General features: G+C 40.6%; 1 protein-coding gene across 1 annotated transcript in view; it reads right to left on the reverse strand.

Annotated features, from left to right (window-relative positions):
* lrpprc (leucine-rich pentatricopeptide repeat containing) overlaps positions 1-21325 on the reverse strand; it is a 64671-nt gene that overhangs the window by 24406 nt on the left and 18940 nt on the right. The window contains exons 15-25 of the mRNA XM_061837253.1: positions 20674-20701; positions 19889-19946; positions 19124-19230; positions 17682-17759; positions 16783-16854; positions 16594-16707; positions 15637-15767; positions 15289-15374; positions 9463-9667; positions 3424-3548; positions 1637-1743 (exon numbers count right to left, since the gene is read on the reverse strand). Of these exons, the coding sequence (XP_061693237.1) occupies positions 1637-1743; positions 3424-3548; positions 9463-9667; positions 15289-15374; positions 15637-15767; positions 16594-16707; positions 16783-16854; positions 17682-17759; positions 19124-19230; positions 19889-19946; positions 20674-20701 (1111 nt within the window). The remainder of the gene's footprint in view (positions 1-1636; positions 1744-3423; positions 3549-9462; positions 9668-15288; positions 15375-15636; positions 15768-16593; positions 16708-16782; positions 16855-17681; positions 17760-19123; positions 19231-19888; positions 19947-20673; positions 20702-21325) is intronic.

Below are 21325 nucleotides of genomic sequence, written 5' to 3' on the forward strand. Positions count from 1 at the left end.
CGCCGTTCCCTCAGACAACGTTGCATGGTCCAGTATAGCTTTTGTTAGCGTTTTATCGCGTATTTGGGTTCTTTAACAATAGATATGGTTAAGAGGTGTAGTCACGGACTTTGTAATAGTGACGACAGGTATCCTGAAAGGCTAGTTGGTGGAGTTCAATTTGTACCCTTTCCAAAACTGAAGACCCAGTACAAAAAATGTCTTCGATGGATCAAACTTTGTGGAAGACAGCATCATCAACTGAATCCATCTAGTATAAACCGGAACAGAAGACCGAGTACGAAAAATGTCTTCGATGGATCAAACTTTGTGCAAGATCGTATGATCAACTGAATCCATTTAATATCAACCGGAACAGATATGTTTGCACGAAGGTAAGCCCTATATTTGATTTTCAATACATGTCTCCTATAAATGAATTAGCAGTTCTTCGCTTGCATAACATAGCAACGTGTGAATGATTCACACACTTCATCTGTGTTGAGCGATATTTTGCGATGATCTGACTGCACAAACATGTCTCTTTGTTGGCGGTGAGCTAAGCTAAACCGGACTAGCGAGTCCTAAAAGCCTTCGACGTGCACCGAGACACCAAGACTGAAGGAAGGATGTTTGAGGACACTAAAGTAGTGATTGTCGTACTCGGTCGGGACTTACGTAGGTTCGGCACTAATTCAAGAATAATTATTGAGGGGAGCGCGTGACGTTACGCAAAGAAAACGAGAGAAACAACTTGTAAATCAATCCTCGCCTTCTTTTCCTTCATATGGCGTTTCACAAACTGCTATACAGATACACATAGAGATGCACAGAAGTGTGATATGTAACACGAAAATAGGAAACTGTCAATGACGAATTCGTCTTTGGGTTATAATATATTATATTATGTGGCTTCTCGGTCTTCCTCTGACTCCGGAAAGATCTCGCACTAATATCAATGGTTTCTCCGTCGATATGCATGTAAATACCATTGAAATACCCCTCGCTGAAATACTTGAAGCTCTGCTGTCTGCTTTTCAACGATATTTCACTATTCGCTAAGAATGCGAGTGACAAATCAGCTGGTAAATCGGACAATTTCGCTCTCGTCTTTTCTTCCTGCGCCGCCATTTTTGCTAATTGTTTGTCTGAGGATAGCACACGTGGGGTGGCGTAACTTCAGGAGGGGTGGTTAAGTGCCCTGTACGGAGGGGTCAATTGAAATGGATGAGAGACAGAAAGAGAGCGAATAATAATTAAGTTAGACCAAGATTGTCAGCTTGGGATGGAGAGAGAGAAAAATATAGATATAGATAAATAAAGATTGTTAGAAATAGCCATAGAGTGATACCGAGTTTGAAAAATACCATTATAATCTCAGAGGCGTGCAATAGTTATTCCAAAGTTGTCCTTGAATACATTTAAGACAAGTGGAAACTTCCAAAATCCCTGTCCTTCCCCAGTCAACAAAACAAGACCCATAAAGTCAGACTTGGGGGAGTTTGGTGTGCAAGAAGCTCAAACACCTGCCAAGATGTCAGGAGAGCAAGTTGTAATAGCTCCAAAGGTACGTCAATTCCCTATTTTCTTCCTGTCGGCGGCTTCACAATGTGTCCCAGTAACTTTTGATCAGATGCTGTATTTTATGCTTTATTACCTCAATGATCTTGCGAGCCTCACGGTAGCGGCCTGTCTGCAAGAAGGCAAAAAAGAGGTCGTACAGCATGGTCATCTCTCCACGTTCTTGGCTCACCATGTCCATGGCTACGGAAGGATAACAAGAAAGTCTTTTCATTCTCTTTCCAATATTTGGCATGTCAACAAAAGCCACCATCAATAACTGCGCTCTACTAATAAGCCCACCTGCAATAATGGCTATGGAACTATGTTCTCATCTTTATCAAGGATATGACGGCAGATAAAAAAAATAATAATCCAGACCATAATTTGATATTGTTAACTGTTCAGGTAAACAAAGAAAGGGAACAACTTGGGTGAGCAAAAGTCAGACAAAGGGCCAGAATAGATCAGGGGTTGGAGCACTTGGCTGAAACCCCAACTCCCAAAAAAAGCCATGAGTCAAGAACCTTTGAAGAGCCAAATTATGCTCAACCTCGAGGCAACACATCTGATGTTTTTCATTGTATTTATGTTTTTACTACACAACGCAGCTGTCTGGTTTAGGTGCTCTCCTCTCGGCGAGGTCACAAGAGGGTAGAGGCGTTCAGGGCAAAAAAAAAAAAAAAAAAAAGAGGGCTTTTGTGTGAGGGCTGCAGGGGCTGAATGAAGAGATGCACTCCAGAACTACTTGCCTTTCTGGCACATTGACATTGACCTTTACATGGGCAACCAGAGAAGATGATAAATAAAAGGAGGGAAATAAAAACGAATAACCTAATGCAGAACTAAACTGAACCTTTCATTCCAGAAGCGAACAAACGGAAGGGGTTTCGACAGCACAGTTCCAACAACACTTTTTCCTACTTTAGCCATTTAAGTTTTATGTTTGGCTTTTTTTTTTTTAGGGGAAACACTAACATTCTGAAAGACAGACTGGATTTCTCAAAAGGGGTTAAGAGTAGGGCAGTTGCAAGGACATCATGCCGAGGTGTCAGAGGCTGCCTGTTTGCCACAGATTCCCTCTCTGAGGCCCTTGAGTGTGTGCATCACTCAAAGCTGACTGCTCAGTTTCACAGTGCAGGATTTTCAGACCATTCAGCGACACATCTAAGGTCTGAAAGCTGAGACAATGTGTCATTTCTTTACACTTTTGAAGCCTGATTTAATTTCTTCATTAAAATATGGCACACTTGTTAACAACACCCTTCTTCATGCTGTGTTAAATTTACATTTTTTGGGGGGGGTGTGGGGGCCTCCCACCACTTTAAGGACTTTGCTTGCATATGTTTAAACAAAAGAAACATTTTTTAAAAGTTTTTTTTGTTCACATTATCTGTAAGGAAACATGTATGTGCTTTGGTATTTCTGTGGAAGTACTGTTTCAAAGCTTGTTTGGTTTCAGAAGAAATAAAGCAAGCAAATCTCAGAATGGAGAAAAAAAAAAAAACATCCCAAAAGCTTTCTCAATGCAAAGCATGAGGGGGTGGTGTGTGTGTCTAGGGGGAAATAACATTTTCTAAGGGAACCGAGAACCTAAGGGGAAATTTTTTTTTGTCGATTTATACACCGAAATATGACTGTCTCTTAAATACAGCAATTTTATTTTTACTTTGATTTAGGACGAGATGGATGTATTTGAATTAAAAAAAAAAAAACTAAACTGAGCCCCCCGAATGAGAATGACTCAACAATTGAGGTGAAAAATCTAAGAATTGATACGTTTTATGGTTTACCATTAACAGAGTACGTATTTTTTCATGCAACGTCTTTTAGCACTTTAACGCCAAACTAAGGTTAAAGGCTTCTAAACTGTTGCTGTGTGACCTTTCTGCAGGAGCTCCGTGTCTCCCTTCTCCACCAAGATGACGACGATGTCGTGGATGCGTGGCAGGTGGCCGTAGCGCTTCTGACAGTCCAGTGCTGCGTCCAGTGCTCCAGAGAGGTCATTACTGCCGGGACGCCATCCAAAACACACACACACACGCACACACAAAGGAAACGAGAGTGAGCGAATTAGATGTGCAATCAGTTAGGTTTGTATGGGGAGAAAATCCAGAGCGTTAACCTCGTGCCCTCGCATTCAAGTACAACGACCTGCTGCAACAATACAGGCCATTTAATGCATGACAGCCCAACTACAGGTGATGAGGCCTTTTGGCCCCAATACATCATTCTCACACAATCATGCACTTTCCCCCTTGCTGCTGTGCAGTGGGCTAATGTCTCTCTGGACAGGCTTTCATTGGCGCTTGATGCTTGACAGCAGACAAAAGGGCCAATCTTTATCCTCGGTGCTTATCTCAAACTTCTCTCAACGCATCGCTAGCTTCTTTTGTCCTTGCCAGCAACTTTTCCTCCCCCCCCTTGTTTTCCTTTCCTCCTAATCACTCCTGCTTTCACTTAACTGTCTGTTCTTGGCCTCACAACCTTAGATCTGTTTTGATTACAAAAAAAAAAAAAAAAACACAGGCAACATTCTCAACTGTTATAAGTAAACAGCTATTGAGTAATACAAAAAAAAAAGATATACACTACTCACAAAAAGTTAAGAATAAAACAGGATGATTTCAGGATGAACTTAAAAGGGAGTTGAGATTGCAATATTAAAACACTATCGAGATGAGTATGTAACCTCAAGTAATTTCATTGATTTATTCTGTAATGTACAGTATGTAATGAAATAAAACAAAATAACATCTAAATCAAACCTTTTCAATACATTTTATATTAAACAATTTAATTAACTCCATCCTATATAATGAAATTCAAACATTGCACATCTACACTGTCTCTATATATTTTTTTAGCACAAAAGTTTGCACACCCCTACTTTAGATTCTCACTGGGTTAAAATCTCTTGTGAGATTAGATATGAATCATGTTCAGTCGATTTTATGCAATCATGTTTTCCCCGAAAGGTTTCCCTACTTTTTCAAAATTGGGTCTCTGGTTCTTTGTTCATCTCATTCCATCATTTCCTTACTAAACTCATGGCCTGGCATACGATTCCATGGAGGGAGGACAAGTGCGCCTGATGGATTGATAAAGGAACGCAGAGACCGCCAAGCTGAAGACAAGCTGAGGGAGGGAATGGGGGCGCAAGAGACTACTTCACTTCAATCTGCGGTGTTGTGACAGCGCTACTGTCAATCTGTTGATTGGGTAATTACCATGTCAATCACACAGAGGTCAAAGCAGAGAGGGCTTGAATGGTGAAAGAGGAGAACAGTTAAATGTTACAGTGATAAAGGTTGATTTTGTGTGCGTGCGTGTGCTTAAAGTAATCTAAGAAAGACCAGCAAGCATATAAACCAAGAAAGTGTTGTAGGAGATGAAACGATTTGTGTTGCTTAGTCAACCTCTGGTCAGTGAGATGAAGAATGACGATTATATTTAGAAATGTGACCAAGGGTGATATACAGTGTAGACATTTTTTGTATCCACTCCCTTTCATACACTCTCTCAAGATTCTACTACAGCATTTTATTACATTACTACATACTGACTTACTATCATATACCACTTCTATATGTGATCTCTATATATCTAAAAGGGACCAATCACTTGGTCAGGGAGAGCGATTATACCCCCTCAGACTGACAATCAACCTCCTTATCCCCACCAAAAAAAAAAAAAAAAAGAGAGCGCTAAGGATGTCAAATAATGGATAATTTCCTTTTCGTAGAATTTAAATGTCACTTTGCATTGCCATTTACTACAGCACAGCCCTGTTAATGTCCTCATCTTTGCATGTCAGCCACTTTCCAACCAATTAAACACTGAAAAGAAATATATAACCAAAGCTTTGCTGGTAGAAACCTGAAGGATTAGACAAGCAAGCTAATTGTTCCTCATCCTTCCTCTACTGGTTCCTTTTGTGTGACGAAGACGGGCAGGACTGTTATCAAGCCACTGTCCTCGTAGGTGGGAGGACGAGGGGTGTCTGGAGAACACAAATGAGATGCTGATCATGACACCACTAGCCTGCTGTTATGTGTGCACAAGAATGGCATTTAGTTATGATAATAGGAAGCCTGACAGTGGAAATGATGCCCACTTCATCAGACATGAACTAGATTATAATTAGAACACAAAGAATATTTACCATTGGTACCTGTACAAAATGGGTTCTACAAGAGCCCATGCTACATCGTTTTGTGGCAAATGTTAAAAGGAGTGTGGAAAGTCTACACACCCCTGTTCAAATGTTAGGTATTTGTGATATAGGAAAATGAGAACAAGATAAAGATTTTTTTCGACCATTAATGCAGCCTATGTCTACAACAAAAAAACGGAGCTGATAATGTTGCATGAGTGCACACAATCTTACAATTGAGGATGTGGCAGTTTCAGATTAACGTTTCACATTTAAACTCGTCAAATGGGGATGAGCACATCCCCCCTACCATTTTAAGTACCGCTGATTAAAACCAACTAAATTTCTGCACTTATAAACAAATATTTCCTTTAACTATGACTTTATTCTGCATAAGCAGAGGACAAAAACAACAAAGAAAATTAGGTTACGGCGTCACCACCATAAATCAAGGACCCCTTGTAAAATGTCAAAACCAAACAATGGCTGCAACTACCGATAATTCCAATAACTAATCTGTTGATTATATTTTTGTTTAATTGATTTTTTTATTTCCATCCTTTTAAAAAAACAAAACAGATTGATAGTGTGGAAAAAGCACAACCCCAAATTTATTATGATTCAGTAATTGGTTTGGCCTCTAACATTACAAAATCTGCAAAAATATTGATAATTATTTTCCAAAGTAAAAGAAGATGTTTGCAAAAGTCTCATTTTGATGAAACAAAGAATCAGTCTACTTTTATGGAGCACTTCAGAAATCAGAGAATATTTACTGCTGACAGGCTGAAATCCCAAGGATTTGGACTGTTTGAAGTTAAACAAAAGCGCAAAAATAATTGGTCAATTCAACATTTATTGATTTGCAAATCGTTTAGCTGTTGACTAATCAATTAATCATTGCAGCTCTACTCAAAACCCATGCCTGTACAAGTAAAAGTTTTTATGATGGCATTTGGAATCTGGAACAAAGCAAATTTATTTGTATAGTGCATTTCATAGAGACGGTAACTCAGTGTGCTTAACATGATTCTAAGCATTTAAGTAGAAAGAAATAAAACAACACAGTGCAAGAAATATCACTGAAAAATGGAAATACTCTAAAAAGCATGTGAAAAAAATGTGGTCAAGGTATCACTTTAGTTGTTGGAAAAAGCTAAAGCTAATACCCAATATAACAAAAATACGTACATCAAATATCTGTGGTGTACTTGTATTTAAAAAAAGAAAAGTCGGATCCTCAGTCCAACCTATCAGGAAAAAAAGTGAGGTGTTCCTCTGAGTTTTCTCTCTCTCGCTCTCTCTCTCTCCCATTTCCAACTTTTTCGAAATTATTATTCATGTCCTGCCATTTTCCTGCTCAATGCCATTTTCCGTCGCTAATCACTTTCAGAACAAGTGGCACCGCTAGCTGCCAGTCAGAGTGGTAGCAAGTTAGCTCAAACAATACGGAGTGAACAGGCGGAAAGGCTCACGGGGCGGCACATATGATGCGCTGTCAAGGGCTAATCTGACGCAGAAGTGTTCATTAAGTCATTAAGCGGCGACGCAGCAGATGAGACTGGAGCGGACGAGACTGATGCCTGCTTTGTCCTCGTGTATTGGTGTACTCCCTCCACCTTCTCCAAACAATTGTTTTGGCCGCTGAGTGACGGAATGAAAACAACAGATGAGGGCAACTAGACTTAAATCAAAAGTTTGGCACCGAATCGGACTGTGAAGAAAATTTGAAGCTGGTATGCACTGTAACCATATTACAACGAAAAGTGCGCTCTGTCTTTTAGTCAACGTAAGTAAAGTAAGTTTCTTTCGGCTTGTCCCTTTCGGGGTCGCCACAGCGTGTCATCTCAGATGAACGCACATATGTTTGGCACAATTTTTACGCCGGATGCCCTTCCTGACGCAACCCTTCTCAGGGAGTGGAGGCCCCAGTGGGATACGAACCCACAACCCCTGGTTTATCAAACCAGTGCTCTAACCACTGAGCTACAGGGCCTCTTTTTAGTCAACGTAAAGCGCGTTATGAAAATGTTTGAAAACTTTTAATTAGCCTGACTGTTGCCTACCAATTGAAACAATACAGTCATTAAGAGGTACAAACGTTAAACTTTCACCCATCAGTAGTATGATATAGTTAGAAAATCTGTTTGGGTTTCCATTGCTTTACATGGATGAATCTCAATATTTTTGGGGTGAGGCTATTGGTAGCACCCACATCTATTATAAATGTGCACGGCAATTTTTGGTGGAGAAGAGTAAGAACTATCCATCCATTTACTGAGTCGCTTATCCTCACGAGGGCCACGGGAGTGCTGCAGCCTACCCCAGATGTCATCGGGCTGGAGGCGGGGTACACCCTGAACTGGTTGCCAGTCAATTGCAGGGCACATAGAGACAGACAACAGTCGCGCTCAGAATTACACCTAGGGGCAGTTTAGAGTCTCCAATGAACGCATGTTTTGGGGATGTGGGAAGAAACCGGAGAGCCCGGAGAAAACCCAAACAGGCGTGGAGAGAACATGCAAACTCCACACGGGCGAGTCCGGGATTTAAACCCCGGTCCTCAGAACTGTGAGGCCAACTGCTCCACCATGCTGCCCTGTAAGAACTATTCCGTGAGAAATAACATTTGACAATAAAGTTGTACAGGAATGAAATTGACCCAAAAGTAAAACTCGCTTGCGTCCATTAAGTGGAAAGAGGCTGTGAAGTATACCAAAATATTTTATTTGTATAAGACCCAGATATCCGTAGGGCCTGAAACCAGATCATGAATGACGATTCATATTCATCACCAGGTTAACTGAACTACTTGGTGGAAATATGAGATGTAAACGTATTGGATGGAAGGAGGCAAGCTGCTCCCACAATTTACAACATTAAATGTGAGTCAAGGGGGTGCCAGTGGCTAAGGGAACAGAACTCCAGCATATACAATGGACTTTCTGTAAAACACCTAACCACTGTAGTGCCATTTGGAGGAAACTCGACTTGCGTTTAATTGGTGCACTTGGTGACTTTTCGGATGCTACGCATTTATGTGTGTTTATGTTTCATTTTACGGCTGATGACCCAGGAGTAAATTAGCCCGCTAATCTCGCTGAGGGAGTGATTAACGAGTGAACCTCACAACTGTTTGGCCAGAATTACTACAAAACTAAGTAGTGGCGGGGGAGCACCTGCAAAGTATTACTTTTGAGGTAAACACAGTATGAAAGTATGTGTACAGTCTCTGTTTTGTGAGTCCCCTAATGGTGTGGCTGGGGCAAATCTGGCAATTAGCGCTCTGTACATAATTAACATGGTAATGAGTTGATCTACTTAAAAGCTACTCTGATAAATAGAGTACACAAACACACACGCACGAGGTGAATGGCACACAGGCACTGAGGAGGCGGGCTGATACAAGCAACCCTGCAGCCAGTGTTTGATAACACTGATCTGCATTTTACATTTACAGAGATACACACACCTTGGGAATATAGCAATGGGTGGGCGAGAGGGGTGGGGGCTGGTGGGAGAGGTTGCAGCTGCTGAATCCAAAACAAAAAAGCCACATGCACTCGGGAATACAAAAAGGCACACAAATGAGCAATTTCCACATCCTCTATCTGTCTGATTCGCTGAACCAGAATGTAACCACGGCTATGATCACAGGGAGGAATGAGCGACACGCCCCCAGAAAAATATTTGCACCCATCCACCCCTGCCAAATGGAAGTGTCATTATAATACGCTGAGACATGGTTACAAACAAAGGGGAAGTACCTGTCCAAATAGGCGCTGACCAGGGGCGCGCAGAGATTGGCACTGGGCTTGGCTAGTCCAAGAGTGAAGATGGTTTCCTGAAGGCGCTGAACCACAGGGCCGCCTTTGGGTACTGCGGCGTTAAGTGCGTGGAACAGCATGGTCACATGGCTGTCATTCAGTGCCACATCCTTCTCTTTCATCTCCTTCAGGATGTCCGTAGCCTCTGAAGAGGAGCCAGAGAGAAAGTTATTAATCAACAAAAAAGAAAAAAAGAATTTTACATTACAAGAGACAGACTAGGGAGAGAAAAAAGAAAGTAAAGTGTGCAAATACTTTAACAAAAGGCCCTTTTAGCTAATCCAGCATCAGGAAAACAAACCTATATTAAAACAGCATTTTCACCCAGTGGGGGATGCAAATGCAACCCTGGATAATGTCAACTCTGTTCTAATTGCTAGGTGCGGTTTTCTAAACGAGACTACAATTACTAGACCCCGACAACGAAGGCCAGCTTTTTGGGTTGGCCATGCGGAGAAGGGGTGTGGGGTGGGCTAAATTATAGGTATGCAGCGACGAGGGCCAGCCACGGGTTGGATGAGACCTCGGTCAACGGGATGAGAGGCCCAACCATTTTCGATGGAAATGGAGGGTTATTTACCTCACCACGTCCCCATCTGCCAAACACAGTAGGGGGCTGAGTGGCGAACGGGGGAGTGTGCATGTGTGTGCGTGCGTGTCCGTGTGTGTTACAGTGTATTACGAGGGTAAAGTAATTAAGATGCATTTATGATCTATTTAGACAGCTGCTAATGGGTTGATAGCGATACAGCCGCTTTCCAACACAGATACTAATCTATACACCATGACCGAGGGGCAGGACGTGGACGTGTACAGAATACATGTGAATCATATGCGCAGTTGTAGTTAAACTTTAAAAGACAGGTCGGCATTCGGGGAGTCACCTATTTGCATACCTTTTTGGGGAACATAGCCCCCAGAATTCCAGTAATGCCGAGCAATGAGAGAAGGGCGGAACCTCCGCTACTACACCAGGACATGGGTGAGCATGCTTTTTCAGTCTGACAGACCAGGCAGGGTTCTGCATCGATGGCATACGCTCAGTCCTGCCAGGGAATGTTTCTAAGGCTAAGTGTGCAATACCTTTTCATAGTGAGGACCAGTTTGTCACAGAAAACAAAAAGATGCATACATTTATGTAAAGTACATGATGGATGTAGTGAATGACGCTCTTGCTACATCAGAAAAAGTAGAACTGAGGGTTCCGCATCAATGTGAGTTTGCAAACTGATGATAGAAGAAGATTTGTTCAAAAATCTTGGGCGTAAAGTAATTTGTTTGGGAACATGGGCCTTCATAAACCAATGTAAGGAAAAGGTTACTGGTTTTGACTACCTGAATATCTGATTTTTTTTTTTTTTCATGCTACACTAAGACATGTTTAATGTACAGTAATCCCTTGTTTTTCGCAGCTCATGGGGACCACAACTCCCCGTGAAATGTGAATAACTGCAAAGTAGGACCCCCCCAACCCCTCTAAAAGCATAAACGTGCACGCGTAGTCACCACCTCTCGGGCACCACGGAGGAAGCTTTCGCTGGGGCACAACACAGAGGTGGTATTGTAGCTACATAATTAAAAAATGTTATGGCTGAAAAAAAAAGTTATCAAAAACACAACACTAATATACAGTACAAATAAGAGCTGGTCAACAGCATGGACGAAACAATGTGCACAACAAGGAAATGGGTGGGACAAGGAAAGTTGCCACTCGTGCTCTCATTGGTCGATGTTGCGGCGTCAACAATCACATTTTTTTTTTGCGTCATTGCTCCACATGTTGCGTTGGGGACGTGCCTTGTATCAACCCGTGCTGTATCAATACGCATGACGTAATATAGTACGCTGATCTGGCGTCTGGGGGGGGGTGATGCACTGAATCCGCAATAGGTGAAGCGCAAAGTAGAGAGGGATTACTCTACTGCCAAAAGCAAGTCAGTAGCCATGATGCCAATAGCCAGAGGCCGAGCTGCACAGCTTTTGCTTACGGATTAGACGTGGGATAACAGTAAGAGATTGCATTCCCTTGCAAGTACTGGTGTACCCTTGGATTTCACCTTTAATTTTCAAGTGTGTATTGTTGGTTGATAAACTCACTCAGTCATTGCACGCCCCATAGTCCCTTTTCTCCTATCCAAACTCGCCATCATCCTGTGACACACCCACTAATCATTGAGGCCAATGGTTTGGAGTTGATCTGCCCAAATGGAGTGGTCCATCCGCCATTCACACCACGTTGCACCTCCCGGCATACATCACTGCTCTTACCCGTCCGTTTAGCTAGTATGATATCCATCAGCTCAGCTAAGCATCGGGGCCAGCAGAGTGAGCCAGACCTCTAACACACACGCGCCCCAGAAGACAGGGAGGAGGACAAGCCAGGCAAACAAATATCACACAGCCCAGTGGTTCATTTAATGTTCCATGACTTGACTGGAGGCGAAAACATCCAGGGAGCACCAACTCACAGCACAATACAGAAAAGAAAGGCAGTTGCAAAGAAGGCCAAGGGGAGGTCAAAGAGACAATTGGTGATGAAGAGGTGTGTTTAAAAAAAAAAGACAGAGGGAAGACAAATGGAAGACTGAAGAAATTACAGTGAGGAGATGTATCCTACTGTCATACTTTTACAGGCTTTCATCATCATCTTTGAGTTGCTGTTTGTTTTGGAGGAGTTACTCCCTTCAGTCTCCCCAATAGCCAGTAAACTACATGCTCTAGAGCAGGGGTGCCCAAGCTTTTTCACCCCAAGATCTACTTTTCAAGCAGCCAGTCAATAGAAATAAACTACTCTTAATGTTCAATCTGGATAAAAAAAAATACTCTTAATGTTCGATCTGGATAAAAGATTACAAACTATAGTATGTCAATTGTCTTTTGCACATACCTTACACACTTTAATCATGGTTGTATAAGAGCTGCTTGCAGGTGCGATAAACTGCAATTTACATGTCGCTGGCATATGACCCATTAACGAGAGCATCTACAACACTTGAAAAAATATGGGATCAACCAAAATGATATGATTATTCAACTATTCACAACCATAATTGGTGACTCATTGACTATTAAAACAATCGTTTACTGCAGCGCAAGTTGATTTGGATTAAAACGTTTGAACATCCCATTTGGTCACACCCTTGATATAGTAATGGCAAGATGAATATTTCTTACTAAATATTTTTGTTCTCTCGTATTCACTTTAATCTGCGGTGTATTTGTTCCAATACATTTGCTCATATCAAATTCATTCATTCATTCTTCTTTAGGTGCAAACACAAGGAAGTAAACCTTGTCTCATATTCCTCATTTAATAACATATTCCATTATATATTCAGAAATCCAATTATAAAATGTGTTCAAAAAATACAAAAAATGGAAACACTGGATCCACCAGTAAAGTAGAAATTAGTAGTAATAGAAAGTAGTAGTAGAAATTATGACAAGTGACAGTTTCTGAGTAAAAGCCAAAAAAAGAACATGATAGAAGACGTGAAGACAGATGTTAAGACAGATGTGGCGTATTAACCCATTCGTGGGCACCGTCCCATTTTTGGGACATCATGATTTTCACGCATTATATCCTTTAGTATATCAAAATATTTTAGTGTTTTAATCTGAAGCCATAATTTGGTATCAGGAGAGGATAACTCATCAGTCAAAGTTAGCACGGAGTTATTTCCCTTTCCTTCCTGACCCATCATGGCTGCCTCAAGTACATATGGAGCCTTTTCCAAGAGAAGAAAGGGAGAAGCCAGTATGTAACCAAGTTTGTCTTCAAAATGCTAATCCATCACTATTACTAATGCATAAGTGTCATTCTAGAATAAGAATTAATTAATAAACATATCTCTAGTATGTAGAACTTCACAGAAATGATAACATACGTGTCCCAGTTTTGGGACACTGCCTGCAAGAGTGTACATCTTTTTTGCCCTTTGTTTTATGCGTTAAATGAAAAAGAAGTGTTATTTCCTTGATTGTGGCCTGTTGGGAGACTTTTATCTCAATAAGGCAAAAAATTGTCACCCCGCCCATGAATGGCTTACAGGGCCGAGACAGAGATGGTGACTGAGCAGCAGACGAAAATTAATTGATTAGACAAAGAAGAAAATAATGGGTGAAGATGATAAAAGAAGTAATGAAATTAAAGAAAAAGACAACAAAAACATTAAAAGATGTGCTGTGATAGAAACAATTACACCTGACATGATCTATATCTTGGGCCCGGTGTGTACTGCGAGCCGAGCGGACCACCAGCCCCTGGGTGGGAGAATGGGCTAACATCAAGGTTAGCCAAGTGTGCTAATGTGGGTGACAAGCGTCTCGCCCAATGTGCACACTCTGGCTAATGGTGAACGCTTTAGCGCTGCCAATGCGCAAGCCGGCAAACACAGACACACATTCCAACTGTCGTGCTCAACAAATGCCTTTTGCTTGAATTCACATGCAAATGTGTGTGTGTGTACCGCTCAGCCACTTTGGTGGACATGATCTGCCATGAGCGTCAAGGCGGATTTCAATAATTCCAGAAAAATACACAAGAGTCCTGTAATTTCCCCCTCTCATTTCTCGGTGATGCAGGGGTGCGTGCACATATGGATGCGTTTGTGTGTGTGTGTGTGTGTGTGTGTGTGTGTGTGCGCGTGTATATTCCGAGATGTCGACAGGCAGCGCTAAGAGGGAGGACAGGAGAGAGGACAGACAAGGGAAACATTTGGCTGTCACTGTTGGGGGGTGGGGGGGCAAAAAGCGGCATCACTGATGGTAAATGGCTCTTCCGCGGCCTAAAGGAAATCTATCGTAACATTGTGAAAATATTCGGCTAATATGGTTTTGGGGAGGGACATGGACTGGTTACAAACAAAGATAAAAATATGAAATTTTCATTTTCCCTTGGACTTCATGCTATTTTGAGTTTTAATATCATTAAAATCAAATTAGGCTCTACCTTTTGACGAATGGTATTTTCCTTATCCCTAATTGATGACAATACCTAGTTGGGTTTATGACAAGAACTTTTGCAAAAACAGTATCTAGTGCAAGATACAAATATAAAATCATTGGGTTCTTGCTCTAACCCATTGGTTTTCAAATTAAGAATCATACAGTATGTATTTGTTGATTCCCAGGGAATAATGTTTGCAAGCGGGGGCCGCAAAACAAATTTGGGAACCACTGGTCTAACCAGTTTTGATCTTGTACCTTTTTTGCCATCGTTAATATAGATCAAATTCACAATTTCCTAGATTGTTGACAAAAAAAAAGAACTTAAAAAGAGAGAAGAGCTGGCATGGCAGTGGAGTAATGATATTTGTGGAAGTGGATAGTACATCAATGAAAGTATAAGTCCAAGTACAAATATATTTCTTGGCATCCAGCCCCACTGATAATACTGGCGACTTTTACCTTGGATCTCAGGTGCCCATGCTATTTTGTGTTTGATAGCATACAAACCAAATTGGGTTCTACCTTTGACATAACAAACGGCATTTCTCCTTACCCTGGTTGATGACAATACCCAGTTCTTGCTCTAACCAGTTTTGAACTTTTACCATCTTGACTATAACGCAAAAGCAATCATTTTCTTGCTTTGATGACAGAAAAAGCTCCAAAAGTTAGAAACTGTGGCGTGGTAGTGCCATTATGATACAGTATGTAAATGTGGAAGTGAAGAGTTCCTCAATGAATGGAAGGAAAAAAATAATAATAAATACATAAAAAAAAAAAAAAAAAAAAAAAAAAAATCAATAATGGAACGCTTACCTTCCACTCTGCTATTTTTTATGAGCACCTTGACAAGTGCAATATATTTGCTGGCATCCAGCCCCACTGATGAATCCTGGCGACTCCTGGAGAAGGAGAGCGAGAGAGAGACATTGTGGATTTATGTATTCCACTCAAGGTAATGCAACTCATCTTATTGTAGTCGGATGCGGGGGAGCAGGTGACGACTGAAGGAAATGGGAACATTTCCTGCGGTCAACAGAACAGGCCGGACCTTGCATTAATGTCTCTTCTAATAATAGTCACGTTAAACTTTAATAGCATTCTACAGGTTGCAGCGCATGTAGAGCAATCTGTGTGTATGAGTGTGTGTACTCCTCCACGCACATTTCCCTCTTCAAGTTGAGCGCCTCCTCCACATTGTTGTGCCGGCAGCACAGGTTGATGAGGACGGCGTAGGCCCCCATGCTCATCTCATCCTCGTATTGCTGCTTCAGCTCGAGAGCACGCTGCAGGTTCTGCAAAGAGGCAAAGGCTCAACCACTGAAAATACAGCAGAACCTCAGAGCACAATGCCATGTGTATAACATAATTAACTTTGAAAGCAAATAAAAACATTTGAAAAATTACACAAATGCCGAATGGCAGCATTTTTAAGGTGATGGAGCCATATTTAGTAACTTAAACTGAAATGGACCCCAAAGAGTACTTATTATGAATAAAATAGTGATTCATGTATGTTTAAAAAGCTAATGGTAAAATAACGAATAGTAAAATATATTTCAGACAATGAAGTATTGATAATCTTATCTTTGATAATCAAAACTGCTGAAACGATTATTGGTGTCTGTGTGTGTGTGTATCCCCCCCCCCCCCCCCACACACACACACACACACACACACACACACACACACAACCCACCCTTGAGGACTTGCATGCTGCCACAACTAAGACGAGAGCATGTAAAACCCTCTTGGACCCTCCTCATCCTGGTCATCAGCTCATCTAAAATCTTTGTATTTTATTTTGTATTTTCCTTTGCTGTAATTTTCAATATTTTAATTGAAATATTATTCATTTTCCAAAATTTATGGTATTTTTTTTAATGTTTTTGCATGTTTCCTAAAATTGTGAAACATTTGTCTCGTAATCCTGTATTTTTATGGCAAAGGCCAATCTGACTCCTGTGGATATTTGTTCACATCAGGACCATATTCTCCTTCTAAATGCTTCAATCCAACTGTTTGAGCTTGGAGGGTAAAATGTAAATGTTGAGAGGCAGAGATGATGTCTCTCCAGGCATGTAATCATTTCAACAAAAAAGTCATTTGAAAACATTGTACCTCTTCAGCTGAGAGAACCTGGATGATTTGCTTCAGCACTGAAGCCAGAGGTTGGTTTTCCGCTTTTAACTCAGCCAGCTTAGCCTCCAGAAAGGGGACCTTCCCATCGAGTCCCTGACGGTGAGCAAATATTAGGGTTAAGTCTATTCAGGGATTGATTAAAAACTGTAATGCTGTTGTCACACTTACCGAAGGGTGGGGTGCTGTTGAGATGGGACCGACCGACACACGGTCATTTGGGTCCACCAACACGATCACATCCTGACAAAAAGACAAGTTAAATCACTAAAGTATGGAGAGTCAAGGTAATATATCTTGCAAATCCATATGGAGGACATATTACCGTAATCTCTGGCCTACAGAGTGCACCTGATTATAAACCTCACCCAGTACATTTGTAAAGGAAATACCGTTTGGTACATACATAAGCTGCACATGGTCGCACAGCAACAGCAGCAACACGCTAGCACAGCCCTAACCCTAGAGCAGCGCTAACAGGGCCGGTTTAAAAAAAAAAAAAAAACATACCGGCAAAAGTCACTTCCTCTGCACATGAATTCCACCAGTCTCACTCTTACCTTTACCGCTCGAGTGCCCCCTTGCGGCCGTTCACAAATTGACCGCATCTCCGCATAAGCCGCAGGGTTGAAAGAGTGTGAAAAAAGTCGTAGTTTATAGGCCAGAAATTACGGTAATCACTTCTACCCAAATGGTTATCGACATGTGGATCAGCACACTAAATCGATGACGTGTAATCCAGGCATTTGGTGATTAAGTACTTTCTCCATTAGGAAAATACAATTATGCTCTCTTTGTGGGGGCTCGGGTGTGCTATGCAGCTAGCACTTGCCCTTTTTTTTTTTTTTTTAAAAGGCTATGAGTTTAACATGCAGCCGTGCCTAGTGCCATCCCACCCAAATGGGGATTTGCCATCAACAAAATGGTATGGGGGGCAGGGTGGGAAGTCGCTCCCATGCACCAATGCAAAAAAAAAATAGTTTATAAAGTAAAAGGGGAAGACACCTGATGACCCCTTTAAATAAAATATAAATAATTAAAAAAAAAAAAAGTTATTGATGTGTTTATACCTTGATGAGCTCTGGAACGTGCTTCGCCTGTAGAAGATTTCTTATACCTCTGTAGATATTTTCAGTCAAGAAAATATTCTGTACAATAAAAATAAATACAATTGATCATCTTAAAAGTACAGTATGTTCTAAACCTGTTCTGTGTGTGTTTCAATGGCCAAAGAATTGATCATTAATTAAGCCATAAGCAAGAAATGGTTAACTTTGTTAGAGCGTGAATTTGTCTCATCCGGAGAGGGCCAATTAGAGGCTGTCACGGAGCTTGCATTCAAATTAATGGATAAATGAGGATAGAAATTAAACAGTGAATTTAAGTGCTCTTGGGATGGCTGACAAAGAACTAAACAAAGCCAAAAGTGGTAGTCAATTCAAACTAGATGATACTTTGATGACCCAAAGAAACTCCACAGCATGTTTTATATCTACAGGTGGTTTTATTGTGATGATATTATTATTAAATGTAATTTATTTACTTAACAGCCAGGCATTACGGATGTGGATCAACAAATTATTTCTATTGGGACTGCAGACGGAGCAGAATTGCTTACAGGCAATTTGGACATGGAAAGCAGAGAACAATTTGTCCATATGTCTTATCTCAAATTTGTAAGGAGGTGGTAATCTGCGATCAATGACATACTGTAAATGAAGTTCAAATGAGTTTAAAGACAAAGATTGCATCTCAAGGATCTGCCCCAGAAGACTCTTTGGGTTTTTCTTTTTGCTATTTACACATCAGATGTACATTACTTTGCTATGAAAGATGGTGGAAGGCAATGATATTCCTGAATTATATTTTTGTATGATATTTTTGGATCCTATCTACTGCTGCTGTATTTTTGGTATTTTTCAACCTTGGATTTTTTTTTTTAACAATAAAGTAGTAATTGTATAAATTTCAAACAGTCCGTAATGACAGGTTGTTACTCTAAAAATGAAAATGTGAGTGAGATGTGTCATGTTCACATTTTGAACAATATTTAATAAAGAATGAAAGAAAATAAAACCCATTTTAATCACAATTCCATGCATTACCTAATGGCATGAAGTGTTCCTTCTTTCTGGGAGCATTCACATGTACTTTGTGGGGGGGAGTGGAAGTATTGTGCTCCTAACTTTTATTTTTGTATTACAGACTAATGTTTTTTTTCTTGTTTGTAGTATTTTATAATACCTGTGTTGCAAGAGTTTTGTTATTTTTATTAAATGTTTACATTTTTTGTAATATTTCTGACCAGAAAAGTTACATTTTTCATAACACTACAATGTTTTTTGAATATTTGTTTTCTATTTATTGCAATAGTTTTAAAACAATTTTTAATGAAATCTTTTAAAAATATTGTCAACCTTTAGCATTTTTGATATTTTGTCAGAATGTTTTTCTTTTTATATCATGTCCAAGTATCTAACAGTTTTATATTTTGTGTGTAACATGTATGTACCTGAGCCTTCAGCTGGTTGAAGTAATTCCGCAATTTATCTTCCTGCGCATGCAACGTGCTCTCTGACATGCTGTCAATCAGATTGTACAGGAAGTAGGAGACTGTGTCTGGAAGTGAAAACACACACAAGAACAGTGAGTAGAGAGGCCCTGGGAATAAATTTCATTTGCCACCGCATCAGTCAGTGCATTCATATGATGTTCCTGTGTTTTTTCGTCCAGCTGATGGAAGCTGCTTTGGGGCTGAAGCGAGTGTGAGTGCGCGACGGCAGGCGGTGACAACCGTGCCCAACTTCAACATGCCCACCCACACACAGGATCAAGGCTCGCAGAGGCCGTCTAACGGGATCTGACACGGATAACAATCTCTATCAATTGCACCAGCACACGTTATAGCACTTGGGGGACTCAGCAAAACAAACAAACAAACACACAAACACACACACACACACACACCACACACACACACACACACACACACACTTACGACAGACATTTCACTCTTTACACGCCGCCCAGACACACGTTTACAACTCAGCACTGTGTCAACTGGCAGGTTCCGTTTCCGCCTATAGAGTCCAAGGACATTTTTCACTCTAGCACACAGACAGACGCATACAAACACACACGTACAGGCTTCATGGCGAGAAACTGAACAGTCAGCAGTCTAGTGCCACTGAGACTGAAGGTACACTACTTTTATATCATTTGAATTCTAGTTGAAAGCAGGGGACAACATGAATGCTGCTCCCTGACAACAACTTACCTGCAGGATTATTGCCAGTTTTGCTGTAGCGTTCATCCTGATACAAGAGCTTGGTGATCTGTGAGAAGAAATAAAAAGGTGTTAGAGCTCCAGCGTAACTAAGTGAAGACCAGATTGATTTACATTGCAGTTAATCCGATTCTAAACATCAACTCGCAACTCTTGCATCTTTTCTTTTCTGGCCACATAATTGTGCATTTGTATGCCATATGCAGGAATCTGGTACTGCATCATTTTTCATATATAACCGGAGATATTGTACACCACTTACTGGAAATGCAGATGAATAGAACATTGTTTTTAAGAGAGGGGGGCAGATGAAGATAAAAGAATAGAGCAATAAGAACAAAAACTATATTTACAGATTTGGGATTTTATTTATATGTGAACTTTGAAGACAGCATTAGGTCAAATGAGAAAGGGACCCAACTATTAACAAAAAGGACAAAATAGGATGCAAAAGGAGCGTTAATTATGGCAATGCTTTAATACCTCGCCACCATTGTTTCATTTATACATTTTGTGTTTGCATGCCAAACACAATCATCTGGATGTTGGCTGTGGCATGAATACTTCAAGAAAAACATTGCAGATGCTTTTTGCAAATTGCATATTGTGACTAAATGTTAGTTTAGTTAAAGCAGGTAGTCTGTACAGTGACACAGCAGTGAGGATTAATTTTCTATCCTAAACAAATTTATTAATTAATTATGTCATCACTTAAGTGCAGTTTGAGTACATACTTTCTTCATATGAGGACAAAAATCGGGACATTTAGCTCTTACCTTCACCATATTCTCCACGTCATCTGACCTGCAGTAGGGGGCAGTAGAGGACAAAGCATCAACATCAGAGTTTAAAAAAAAAAATTCATAACCTACCATTGATCCGATCACAAGATGGAGCAATGAGTCTATTTAAACGACTTGTTCATTTACTGTCTATATTTGTTTGATTAATAAAAAAAAAAAAATTTACAATAATGTATCATTGCTCATCTATTTATGGCATAAAGTCTACTTATGACGTGATAAACCGAACTGAATTTATTTAAATTCCTACACAGAATTAAGTGTTTTGTCAAAGAACTTGGCGGCAAGGTGACTGACTGCTTAGCTTAGCAGTGTCACAATTCTGAGGACCCAGGTAAAAATCCAGCCTTATCCATGTTGAGTTCACATGTTCACCTCATGCCTCTATGGGTTTTCTCGCACATCCCAAAAACATGCACAATAGGTTAGTTGAAAACTATAAATTGCCCGTAGTAGATGTGAATTTGAATGGTTGTTTGTTTGCTTTTTGATTAACTGACAACCGGTTCAGGGTGTGTCCTGTCCCTACCCCGAAGATAGCTGGGATGGGCTCCACCCCACCTGCAACCCCAGTGAGGATAATAAAGCTGTGTGGAAAACGGATGGACAGTAATGGGACTTACAG

This window comes from Syngnathoides biaculeatus, chromosome 12, assembly GCF_019802595.1.
Source record: "Syngnathoides biaculeatus isolate LvHL_M chromosome 12, ASM1980259v1, whole genome shotgun sequence".
Taxonomy (NCBI): domain Eukaryota; kingdom Metazoa; phylum Chordata; class Actinopteri; order Syngnathiformes; family Syngnathidae; genus Syngnathoides; species Syngnathoides biaculeatus.